General features: G+C 39.6%; 2 protein-coding genes across 2 annotated transcripts; one reads left to right on the forward strand and one right to left on the reverse strand.

Annotated features, from left to right (window-relative positions):
- Positions 1-1,346: 1,346 nt before the first annotated feature.
- On the forward strand, positions 1,347-4,010 carry LOC122640925 (60S ribosomal protein L30-like). The gene is made up of 5 exons (XM_043834217.1): positions 1,347-1,427; positions 1,539-1,644; positions 1,736-1,837; positions 3,650-3,718; positions 3,814-4,010. The coding sequence occupies exons 1-5, from the start codon at positions 1,407-1,409 to the stop codon at positions 3,852-3,854; spliced, it is 339 nt and encodes a 112-aa protein (XP_043690152.1). The 5' UTR covers positions 1,347-1,406; the 3' UTR covers positions 3,855-4,010.
- A 3,251-nt stretch (positions 4,011-7,261) lies between these two features.
- LOC122648621 (pentatricopeptide repeat-containing protein At3g53360, mitochondrial-like) lies at positions 7,262-9,193 on the reverse strand. The gene has a single exon (XM_043841832.1). It carries the CDS (start codon positions 9,096-9,098, stop codon positions 7,323-7,325), a length of 1,776 nt encoding a protein of 591 aa, XP_043697767.1. The 5' UTR covers positions 9,099-9,193; the 3' UTR covers positions 7,262-7,322.
- Between the last annotated feature and the right edge of the window lie 3,978 nt (positions 9,194-13,171).

Below are 13,171 nucleotides of genomic sequence, written 5' to 3' on the forward strand. Positions count from 1 at the left end.
TGATCGGACGGTTGACAATGATATTATATTGACTCTTGGACCTTGCTTTGAGCTGGATCTCGTGCTGGGTAAGAGTATCAATTTAGGTCCAGAATTGGGAACTGTCCCAAAACTGATCCATTAAAACCTGAACCCGTCCGTCTCATTACCAAATGAGATGGTTCTGGAACTGGTTTTGGGATGTTAAATGTAATGGGATGGGCTTCCAATGGGTGCAAAACTGAAAGCCCAATAAGGAATCGATTAGAACCGGAAACCTAGGACCGTTTAACATGCTTAAATTACTCATTTAAGGTTAATTAATACATAATTGATTTGTATAGAGATTATGTTGTAATCATAAGGAAACACCAACAACAACCATAACCTTATCCCAACTAAATGGGGTCGGTTACATGGATCCGAAAGGGTCAAAAAAAAAAAAAAAAAACACCACCAAGTAGAAATCTTTTTCCCTAATTGTTATGTTTTCCTTCGCCCACAATCACCCTTGACCGTTCGGATGGTGTGCAGTGGGCGTTGGGGAACAGTACAAGGATATCATCGGCCTAGCACTGACCATTGATGGGTGTACTTTTCTTCATCCACATTATAGTAAAACTTTCTACTTTTAAATACTAGAGAGATTGTCACATATTTGAGTGTTTATATGCTTAAGAAGTGATGTTTGATTATTTGTATGTTTAAAAATATATAGTCAATAATTTGTATATTTAGAAATTTTGATTGCCTAGAACTGTTTTTTTGTCGGGTAGAAGCCTAGAACTGTTTAAGAAGCTGGAATCGGACCACCCTTCCTCTGGATTGGATCCTAATTTTGAGATCAATTAATAAATGAGTCGGTTTTGGGATGAATCGTTATCCTCTCCTGTTATAACACGGTGCTGTAAAGATCATGTGGCACAGTGAGCTTCACATAGTGCACATGGCCTCTGCAGCCACCGCACAATGCAGTACATCACCGTGCGGTTACAGCATAGGATAAAAATTCGTTCTGGGATTGGCCCCTTAAGAGCGGAACTGGTATGGACCATCTGTTTGACACACGTACGTGCGACTTGCATGTGCGATGAAGTGAGAGATAAACCCTAGAAATCCTAGATTTCTCCCTCTTCATTCTCCTCTACCGTTTTTTATAGTCTACAACTCTACACTCTACGCTCAATCATACATTTCTCCTGCGGGTTGTTGTGCTTACTAAGGTTTCCAGCCCTACTTTCAAAGATCTCTGATTACAGTATGGACGGATCCCTGACCTCTAAATCTCTATTCTCTTATATTTTTCTCAATTGAAAATCATTATTTATTAAATAATCTTTTTCTCGCCATTGGAGCAAGAAACTCACTCTTATTTCTCTCTCCAGAAAGTTTGGCGGAAGGTTTTGGATTCTCTGTAGCTAGCAGCAATGGTGACGGTCAAGAAGACGGTACCGGACATGTTTTTTCTTTTTCATTATATTAGTGATTTAGGGTTGATGTTTAATGTGTTCACTAATTCGCCCTAAATCCCTCTTGTGGGTCTTGCAATGATCTTACAGAAGAAGACCCATGAGAACATCAACAACAGGCTCGCTCTCGTTATGAAGAGCGGAAAGTATACGCTCGGCTATAAAACCGTGCTACATACGCTCAGAAACTCGAAAGGTGGATTCCCATTCCTTGCTTCTCGTTTTAATTCTGTTACCTTGGCCTCTTTAAGGATTTGGGTATCATCGACTTTATTGCGGAATGGCAGGAAAACTTATAATTCTTTCAAATAACTGCCCGCCTCTGCGGAAGTCTGAGATCGAGTACTATGCGATGCTCTCTAAGGTCGGCGTTCACCATTTCAATGGAAGTAAGTTCTTCCTCTCGCTCAGCTAATGTTATATAGAATTTAAAGATAATGTTTCTAGGGTTTATATTGTTGCGGCGAACTGCATCTTAAAATTTATTTGCTTTATACTGGAAAGAAAATATTCCTAATAGTACAAGTGTTTTGGATTCTAAAACCTCCATTTGGGAATCTTCTTATTTTTCGGTGGTACATAAATTATTTATCTCTTTGGATCATTGTCTGGGGGGATGGTTTTGATGAGGCATCCTTATCCTAGTAAAGGGTAAACATTTTCATTTCTTCTTGGATGGATTCCTTCATCCTATAATCCCGCTTGCAATCTAAACTGGTAATAAACATTTCTTCTCACTAAAAGACTGTAGCCTGAATAAACTGGGGGAGTGTCATTGATGGGATATAATAGTCATTAATTTAATAATTTCCAATGGCCCTACTCCAATGGTTCTTTTCCCTTCCATATATATAATCTTTTGGCTTATAGGATAAAAAAACAAGAAGAATTTGAGTCCAATGTAATCTTTTGTGGTTAGTGAGTCCCCATAATGAATGTTTCTTATCATCCTTCCAAATGTGTCATGGTCGGCCTTCTTATTTGGAGGCTAATATTTTAAAATATGAAAATTCAACTCATTTAATCCGTATCTTTTTGGTGCGCGTGAAACAGTTTGAGGTATGATCCCAATTCTCCCGGAGGATAACTGGAACCTGGAATAATCTTGCTAACGTATTGAAATTAAGCTTCAGATAGAGAAAATGGACTTTGGGCCTTCAGCAGTTGAACTTGCTTCGTTCAGAAGGGATTTGTTTTTTGGTCTAAGAGGTCCTTGTTTCTGGTGTGACCATGGACACTAGTTTAATCTGACTGCATTGCCATGACAAGAGTTCAGGCATGTTCAACTTATGCAAAGCAATAATGTGAGCTAGGTGGTTGCTGTACTCGAAACTGGTGCCCTTCATCTATGTTCTGTATAACATTGAGGATCTTTTTAGTCCAATCCTCGTGTTCAGAATGCTTGAAAGCTGCTGATAATTTTTTCGCAGGCTTTTATTGATGGATTAGTGTATCTATTTTGGAGAAATTTCTATCACTCCTCTGTACTTGAGAGAGAAACCCTTAAGATTCTCTTATGACCATAAAAGCCAGTATCTCCAAAGGTGGTTGCCTTTTGGTTGTTAATGGCGGCCAGGGGCAGTGGGGGAGATGCATAGGGCAATGGCGGGGTGAGGGGGCAGGGGTAATCTAAGGATTTTGAATTACCAGGGGTGAAAGAGTTGTGGAAGTTTACTTTTGTCAGGGTTGAATCAGAAAAGAAGTTTGGGGTAGGGCCTTCGGAGAGTTTGAGTTAATATAGGCCAAGTATAGGGGAGTGCTAGAAATTCTCCATCTATTTTAGTTTTTTCCCCTCCGACATATGATCTCTGCTCCACACATCGTATTAGAGGGCTGTTGTTATTAGCTTATTCTTTTTTGATTAGTTGCATTGCATTTTCATAGCTGCTCCCGGTCACAAGTTTCTGGAATAGACAAATGGATTTCTGCCCCATCTTCCCCTCCATTAGTTGTACCCATGTTAGATAATTGATGGTTGGTTTGAAAAGTGATATTCTTTGCTCCTATGTTACTCGCACACTTCAAATTATGAGCCACACTGGTATCTAGCACTTTAGATTAGACTATGAGAACGTAGGAAATGGAATCGTTGTTGTACCCAAGTTCTATCCTTGCCGTGTCTGAGTAACATTGCTTTATTTTGGTTTTTTACGAATAACTTGAAACCCTGTTGTGATCGATCATTTTTCTTTCTTCTGCAGACAATGTTGACTTAGGCACAGCATGTGGTAAATATTTTCCCGTCTCATGCCTCAGCATTATCGATCCAGGTGCGGCAAATATTTTTGTTATGTTGAGGTTTTTTATAGAATCTTTAGCATGAAAGCTTGACAAGTTCACTTTCCTGTCTTCTGTATTTTAACAGGTGATTCTGATATCATTAAAACACTGCCTGGTGAGCAATGAGTGAGATAGCCTTTAGATTGCAAGGAAGTCAAGAGTGTAACTACCTTGTTGAGATTGTGATAATTGATGCTATCTGTCATGTACCTTCATTGGCAATTAGGTTTTGATTAAGGCTTAGATGCTACTACTAGTTCGAAGAGCTCTTTCAAATTTAAATTAGGAGATGCTCTTACATTAGGTGACTGCTGTATGAGATTTTGACCAAAATATTTGAAGTTATGATTCAGTTTCAGTCTTGGGCTTTTGAGGATGATAGTATGGAAATGATTTTGAATCAAGTGCCAGAATTGAAACTATCTTATCCATTGTGGGTTTACTGCCATGTGCTATCCAATTGGGGATTCATTGTCCATGTAATTATCTGTTGTTGGAAATTTTCAGTTTAATCTGGCATCATACCCATCTTAACAAAAGCATGGTTTAAGATGTTGAAAATCACATTATTGTGGACGGACTTCTCAAAAAATTACAATATTTTTATATTACTGTCTATTTAGTCCTAAAATATGGAGCAGGAAATGCTACAGGCATTCCTCTATAAAATGGTGGGCATGAGAACCCGATCTGATCTGATTCGTTAATAAAGCATGATGATCACATGGTGATCTCCCCAAATGTGTCGTTTGGAAGAACAGAGGGAAAGGGAAAGGGAAAGGGAAACAAAGAGAAGGGGGGGGAGGCTTAGGATTTGCAGAGCCGGGTGGGAGGACAGGGATTGGGATGAGGAAGAGAGAAATAAAGGGGATGGATTATTGGGGGGGGGGGGGCGGTTGCAGGGATCTGGGGTGGGAAGGAGAGTAAGATAGACTGATCCAACTCCAGAGTGCTTAATGTATGGTGTAGTGTTTCAATTTTATTGGATATCTCCCATGAGACATGGATAATGCAGAGTGTAAGCAAACTCTCTCTTTCGCCCATTCGCCTGATGTTGTACCTATAATTTTCAAAGCTTTGAGAATGGGCTGTCTCGGTGACTCTCCTGGGGCTCAATCTCTTCTCTTCCCCTCCATTAAACCATCACATTGTTAATGAACCCAATCCATCTGTACTTCCTTCATCCCGGTACCCAGATACCGTAGAATCCTGATATCCCAAAAATCTCATCAAAGCAAAACCCCTCCTCCATAGTCCTTAGTCTGAGAAACCTATTCTCATTCTCAAATCTGTTCGCTGCTGCACTAAGTAGTACAGGTCAGTCTCGGACGGAGTAATTGCATTGCATCGGACATCATCAGTGGTGACACTGGTGTATCGTACCTCCTCCCAGAGGCTTTGCTGGAAGGTCCGTTCATTAGGAAAATTATCGGTCCTCTCACCCAGCTTCACCCCGATTCTGCTTCCTAAAACCATGTTTCCAAAGCAATCCATTTAGGAAGCCATTCCTAAAGAGGACTGAATACGCTGTCATATGGCAAATCAGATATTGCCCAAATTTTGTGGAAGGTTATTAGATTGAATTCGAGTATGAAATTTATTTGGATCGCATTGAAAGGTTGGGTTTTCTTAGGCCATTTTTGGTATAGTTTTTATTTTTTATTTTTGTCTTTAAAAACGTTTTTGGTTTCGTTTAGTATCATTTATGGAATTTGTTTTTATTTATAAAAGATTGAAAAAAACCAAAAACCAAAAATGGATGAAAAGCCGTTTATGATTTTTGGTTGAAAACTCTTTTCCGCTATTTGGGCGCTGAAGTTAAGAACTTTAAAATGCACGTGGTTGTAATGGCTCTTTTTTGAAGTTAAATTTGTAAATTGCCCTGTAACTAAGAACAAAAATCCTTCTCTCTCACTCTCTCGTCCCTCATCTCTCACCCCTATTCTCTTCTCTGCCGCCTCCAACCATAAACTCAAATCTCTGTCGCCTCCAACCCTAAACACTCTCTACGGCCTCCGATTTCCCTCCATTACAGCACCACTTGCATACCCCCCCTCTCTCTCTCTCTCTCTCTCTCTCTGGACGATTTGGAGGTTTTCTGTTCGTGCACGAACTGACGGTGCCCTCCTCACGATGGAGTCAGCTAAGCTGTTAACCCCGTTCACATCAACGTCGTCTTCTTAAATCGTCAAGAGTTCTGTTTGTTTTCATCGCAAATGGACATTAATGTCTTGTCCCTTACCTTGACTCCCTCTGTATCTGAATTCTGATCCACATGTTTCACGATTACCATTAAGCATTTAGGCAGCTATGGAGTCTTGGAGGCTTTATAGACTGCCAACTACTTTCCTTTTTGCAATTTTCACCATTCACTTCTTAGCCATGGAAATACGGACCCAATCACCACTACCATTGAGTAGATAATGACATACTTCCATGCCCACCATCTCAGTTTTTTTAATTGTTGAGCTTTGAAAGCTTTTTATAACGGTAAATCTTTAAAGCCATTAAAATATCTCTTTCTTAGTAGCCATTGTCGTGTTTCTTTATTGGATACTTTTTAGTAATAGTTGTTGCAGAAGTGTTGTTGTAGTTACGCTTGTTTGGAACTTCAAAAGCAAAAATTGATTCTTTTCTCATTCGACAAGACTCTCTGAGATTTTCCTATTTCCATTTCCTTTCTCGCTTAGTGTGTTTTGTATCTTACAAGATTGAAGAACCACTTTGCTTGCTTTAGCAGTTCTAATCTCCAACTGTTCAAGGCCTTCCCAGAGTTATGTTGCCTAGTAAGTCTTCTTAGGTTACAGATGTCAATTTCAACAGATGCTCTTGAAATGGGTTAGAAACTGCCTATCATGAGCATCCCAAATTTTGAAGAATTGAAATGGTCAATTTGAAATTTTTGCGGGCAACCTCCTTCAGTTGATTTTTAACATAACATTATGAAGAAATAAGAGTTATGGCATATGTTGAATTACTATGAAGTAGCCAAGTGTTTTAAGACCCAAGAATGTCATGGGTATCTTTGATCATACATAGCTGATTTTATTTTGTCTCAAAAGATTATGATGTTTTTATATTTTTAATCACTTTAATTATCGGTTGAACCTCTTTCGTGTTCTTGGGACAGCCCGCCCATGTGTTGGGATGCGTTTTCGGGTCCTCCCAGCCATCGGATGCCTCACTAGGCATCCAATCAATTGGGGAGGATCCAAATACATCCTTTTTCCTATACAAGTTTAAAAGTTTTAAAAATCATTTTGCACATAGGTATACCAAACCTATTTCTGAGTACACAATCTATTATGTCTATTGATTACCAAATGATTTTTATGTTTTGTCCAAAAATAGTTTTCACAAATGGTTTTTGTAAAATAGGCAAAAATAAAAAATAAAAACTGCACTAAAGAGAGCCTTAGTCATGTGGTAATGTTGGATGGTCTTTTGGATATGTTGGTCACGTACAATTTTTAATTAGAAACTCTAGCTGGTGATAAGGATCTGTCTACCTGTGTGCACGTAACAGATGTTTACAGACATTTTATATCAGTAAACTCATTGATATTGTCATCTTTAATGTTGCTCCCGTAAGGCTTACAAAGAAACCTCACTCACTGTCCAACTAAAACTTCTCAGTATATCCTCTATCTCTTCCATCCTTGAATGAGAAACATCCCCAGCTGTAAATTTCTCTATCATTCCCTTTACTTCTATTAAGCTTTGCCCAGGCTCCTTTTTAACCATACTACCCTTCAACATCTTCCTCGCCTCAGCAACACCATCCCACCTTCCATCTGAAGCATACAAGCTTGACAACAGAACATAAGGTGAACTGGTCACAGGCTGAAACTTCATAAGCTGAGAAGCCACCCGTTCCCCAACCACAACATCCCCATACAGCCGACATGCAGAAAGTAAGCTCCCCAAGATAACTACATTATTCTCAAAGGAAGATCTCTTCATGAGTTCTTCAGCTTCTACCAATTTTCCAGCCCTCCCCAACAGATCAATCAGACAAGAAACATGTTTGATCTCCGGGGATATTCCATACACTTCTTTCATAGATTTGAAGTAGGCCTGACCCTCATCCACAAGCCCCACATGGTTGCAAGCTATAAGAAGTCCAATGAATGTCAGGGAATCTGGTTGCGGTCCCTTTGCCTTCATCTGCTCAAACAATTCGATAGCTTCCCTCCCAAGCCCATGATTTCCAAATGCTGCTATGATAGTGTTCCAAGAGACAAGATTGTGGTGGACCATATGATTAAAAACACTTTTTGCATATCCAATACAACCACATTTTGCATACAAGTTCATAAGAGCGTTACCAACTCCTACATCCTGATACGGCCTTGTTCTAATCAGATAAGCATGAATCTGGCCTCCATGGCGCCCTGAAGCAAGACCTGCAGAGGCAGCAAGTGCACTTGTGAATGTGAAATCATCAGGTTTTACACCAACAGCATTTCCCATCTCTCTAAAAATTCTCAAACTCTTTGCATGATCTTCACAGTGAGAACAAGCAGCAATAAGGGTGTTCCACGATATGACATCTTTCTTTTCAATTGCTTTGAAGGCATTCTCTGTCTCCTCTATCAAATTGCACTTTGAGTACATGGTTAAAATCACATTGCCAACAATGGCAGTGGTTTCAAGCCCGTATTTAATTGATTGGCAATGGAACTCCATACCACTCCACAAGTGTTCCCTTCCCGTACAAATTCCAAAGACACCCATGAAAGTAAAACGGTCTGGAACAACACCTTGTTGGTGCATGAGTTTGAACACCTCGAAAGCCCTTTCTGGTTGCATGTTTTCTGCAAAACCAGTGATCATTGCGTTATAAGAGACAGAATTCGGCTCATATATGCTGGTAAATATGGAAGGTGCATCATTGTAGAGACCGCAATTCATGTACATTGAGATAAGCGAGTTAGAAACAAAAGAAATGGGCATGTAGCCAGATTTTACTGTTTGGGCATGAACCTGTTTCCCCGGTGTCAAAGCCAAGAGGCTGGCACAGGCACTAATAACACTGGCATAGATATATTCATTAGGTTCAATTGGCATTACGGAGAAGAGGTTGAGTGCCATTGCAGGCTCCCCAGCCTGGTCATAGCCGGATATCATAGCTGACCATGACACTAAGTTTCTCTCAGACATCTCGTCAAATGCTTGGCGTGCAGCATTAATGCCATCACACTTGGCATACATATTGAGAACATGGTTGGAGAGGATCAGGTCAGCTTGGCATCCTGCTTTGATGACTGCAGCATGAAGGGATTGGCCATGTCGGAAAGTCCTGGCCTTGGAGCATTGATGGAGAAGAAAACCAAGACTCTGCACTATCATCTGCGCAGATGAACACATGCAATAGCTGTAGAAACCATTAACAGTACACTATTACAGAACTCTCCCACACCCTGTTTCAGAGTTCAGACCCAGAACTAACACTTACAGTGACAAACAGGGTTTCAAGAATCGGTGGATTATGGACCGACCCTGATTCAGTGTCATCTTCCTTAAAAATCAATCGTTTGGAACGATGACTGAAGCTCTGTTTTATGATCGACTCTTCTTTTAAACCAGGTGTGATCTTTAAAACCCAATAGTCGGATTCTGAGAAAATGACGATTGCTGCATAAAACCTTGATTGCAGGTCAACCTAAGAAAAAAAAAATGAAATCATCGAAGTCTTTAAGAAAGGAAGATAGAGAGGTAAAGAAGATGACTCTGAATACAGTAAAAGGAAGACATAGAAAGAGGTAAAGAAATAGAAGTGGATAAACAAGAACTTAGGAAGAGGAAAGGTGCCTGTACTGCTGAAACTGCAAGCCGCTCAACACCCTTGCTCTGATCCTTGGTAGGCGGAGTTGAATCAATCTTAGGGTTTTGGGGCGCAAGTGCGCAACACACCTGTTCTGATCCCAAGCTCCCCTGTTTCTCAGAATCGGTTTTGACCGATTTGATCACCGATTCCACTTTTGAAAACCCTGGCGACAAACGAGGAATCAGATAGCTACAAATTATAAGGAGACCAACTTATTCCATTTTATCGGATCGGCCAATCTACCGATTCTTGGTCGTTTCTGAGCCGGGATCAGTAATTGGTCCTGGATTGACCGATCTGGCCCGATCCAGATAAAAAATTATCAAAAACCTTGCAGGCCAATCCAGCAAGAACAACTTATTCCATTTTTCTTTTTCGGCTGATTAGGTCAGGAGAGAGGCTAAAGAGAGATGCTATCTATTGATCCTGTTAGAAATCTGAACAAAAAAGGAGAGGACAGAAAGAAAGCCTGAGTCGAACGAAATCGTTCTGTCCTTAAGACAGTATTTGCACCCTCCTAATCCTGCAAAGGGTTGCAGCAAACCTGCCTCCCAAGATAAATCAGGCGATTCATGGTTGCGAGACAAGAACACTTGTGAAGCTATCAGAGATTTTTAATGATGGACTGAGAGAATTTGTGGCCCATTTATAGGCCCACAAGGCCTGTTCGGATGGGTCACACCCATTGGCTCATATGGCTTGACCTGACAGGTCATGACCATTGGGCTGGGCTCCCTTGGCTGTTCGTGTGGGCTGCAACTCTTGGGGTCAATGTTAAACCAAGGGTTGCACTCCCTCTTTGATCAACCACCGATCCAACGGTCGGATCGATCCTAAGCACCCTTTGATCAGACACCGTCGATCCCGAAAAGATTAAGGCGACATACTGCGACGATGCGCACGTGCGAAGTGCAAAGTGCGCCATCAAAGCGCCACATTGCGCCTCACGCACGCGCACGCACACGCGTACGCGCTCGGACGGTTACCGTCCTCGCTCGCAAGTGCACCGTACAATCTCTTCTAGCATTACATGTGATAATAATAACTACTAACTACTAACACATATAAACCCAATGAGCTTTCCTTTCATAGCCGATGTGGGACTAAAAGTCCACATCAATATTTTAAAAAATTCCAACAGATCCAAAGGGGGATGTCCAAGATGCTAACCTTGGATAAACTGACCATTAGTTTGATGAACCCAAACTCAACCAGTCAATCTTGAGGTTAACCGTAATGGCTTCAACATAGAACAGAGGGACTAGTTAGTTTCCCACAAAATGACAATCTAACCAGATGATTTTGGCTTGCCATTGAAACAAGCAGAGGATGGTGCCATATATCTTACGTCTGTTATCTCCTCATCTTCTTACTTATAAGGCACAACTCACTTCGATGATTTCAATTTCCTATAGAATCTCCGGGGCTTTCCTAACCCTAGCATACTTTGCCAACACTTGTCCCTAAATAGTCAGCCTTCACTAGGCTAGCATTGCTAAATGCGGATTAGGATCGTCTCCAAGGAGGCCAGTGCCCAGGGTGTTACCAAGGGGCATCCAACGGCTGAACTGTGCCGCACACATCTCGATGCACGCCTAGGAATGTGTGCGGCACAGCCCAACAACTGGCAACACCCTGGGTGTGCTGGGCTCCCTGGAGACAAGCTAAATTTGCTAAATGCACCATACGTGTTGACTTTGATATCAACTGCCAAATGCCAATACTTCTTACCTCACCAGGATGGCATTCCTATATTAGATAACTCTTACTTTTATAAAATTTCTTGAGTTTTGTTGATTTTGATGTAATATAACTTTTTAAAAATCCAATTTTGGTTCTTAAATTTATTTTGTAGTTTTTAGCTATTTTTTCTCTTCTTTTTTTTTTTTTTTTTTTTTTTTTTTTTTAATGACGAAGAAATACAAAAAATATACAAATTTTAAAGACAACTTTTCTTATCAACTCAATCAGATTGGTAACCTAATCCACATACAAATTTTGTGACATGTCAAATAAGGTTGAAATTTTGTGCATAATTAAAAGTCAAGGTCTCTTGCATATATGAGGTTTCAGTCCAAACAAAGTAAGTCCAGTGACAAAACAATACATCAAAAAACTCAAGAATATAGAGGAGACCGTGTACTATTGAGATGGTACATGGACATAAATGGGATGATATACCAACATATGAGCAAATATAACATTATCATTGAGTCTGATTTTTCTCCTTGGTATATGAGATCCCCAAGATATTTTCAAAATTGCAACATCACGCTTCCAATATGATAATAATATCTATATTTGAACAAAAAAATTGTATTACTACTTATTCCATCATGAATAAAATTGCTAAAATTTTCCAAGATATCCCCATTTATAATTTTCCATTCCCCATAATCTATATCCATAATTCAATCGAAGGTGCAACTTGGACTATTGCACAATTAATGAGAAAATGTTCTTTGCATTTGTTGTTTGTTTTATTTTTAATTAAAAAAGACTACTTCATAATCTCTTCAAAAGACACAAAAAAATCTACCTTTTTCTGTATTTTTACACATAATTCCAAATGATATTCTGATATATGTACAATAATGGTAAGATAAATTACCAAAATTTTAATAATATCCCTATTCTTTCTAAAAGAATATCTTTTTTCTTTTTTTTTTTGTAGAAATCTAAAAGAATATCTAGTACATATATAATGATGCCCACATAATTTTACAAAATTATATCCCTAAAAAACAATTTTTTATTTCACTTGCATAAAAATTAATAACAAATAGAAAAATCTTCAGACCATTGAAGCAAATGACTATGCATAACCCCTAGGAAGGGGTTTCTTGGGAATTTTTATCACCTATGGTTCCTCGGTCCGGTACGGTTCCCTAGTGCCTCTAATAAAAGGGAGATGGACCTCACCCTGGCAGTGTGTTTGGTCAAGGGTGGAATGGTCATTTCAATCCCCCCTATGAGAGGAACCGCACAACTGTACCAGTCAACGAACCTCAAGGGATAAGGGTCCGTTTCTTGGATGCCCATATAATTGTGCCATGGAAAAGAATGTTATGACAATTCAAACGAAAGAGGACATAGTTTAGATATCCACATGTCAATTAGTTTTACTAGTGTTATTCAATGAAAACCCCCTCTATGTTAACATGTCCTCCAATTGGCATTCATGCCAATTTGGCTCTCCTCCAGCTCAGCAAAAACAAGGGGGTATGGTCATTTCACAAGGGGCCCACTTAGATCCCATTCATGCATTGCACAGCATAGCATGTCCTCCACTTGGCATTCATGCATTACTGTGCACCCCTTGATAGTCCTGGATTTTTAAATCTTTATTTTACAATGCATTCAACTTTTTTATGCTGAAATTTAAAATGCGAGTGGCGGCCTTTGGGATCTACTTGTTCACAAGATTTTGATCAATTCCAAACAACCCTGTGGCAAATTGTTGGACTGCATGGGAAGCATTTCCCTAGTTGTAAGAGAAACGAAGATAAAGTAGTTAAATTAAAACAAAATTAAAATGGAAACCTTTTGTAATCATTAACAAAAAAATCAAATTAGGTAATTGGATATGAGAAAGAAAATAGAGATTTTATTT

This window comes from Telopea speciosissima, chromosome 1, assembly GCF_018873765.1.
Source record: "Telopea speciosissima isolate NSW1024214 ecotype Mountain lineage chromosome 1, Tspe_v1, whole genome shotgun sequence".
In the NCBI taxonomy this organism is placed as follows: Eukaryota; Viridiplantae; Streptophyta; class Magnoliopsida; order Proteales; family Proteaceae; genus Telopea; species Telopea speciosissima.

Coding starts and splice junctions, on each gene's coding strand:
- LOC122640925 (XM_043834217.1), top strand. CDS start 1,407: ATGGTGACGGTCAAGAAGACG. Junction 1,428..1,538: donor TGGTGACGGTCAAGAAGACG/GTACCGGACATG, acceptor ATGATCTTACAG/AAGAAGACCCATGAGAACAT. Junction 1,645..1,735: donor TACGCTCAGAAACTCGAAAG/GTGGATTCCCAT, acceptor GCGGAATGGCAG/GAAAACTTATAATTCTTTCA.
- LOC122648621 (XM_043841832.1), bottom strand. CDS start 9,098: ATGTGTTCATCTGCGCAGATGATAGTGCAGAGTCTTGGTTTTCTTCTC.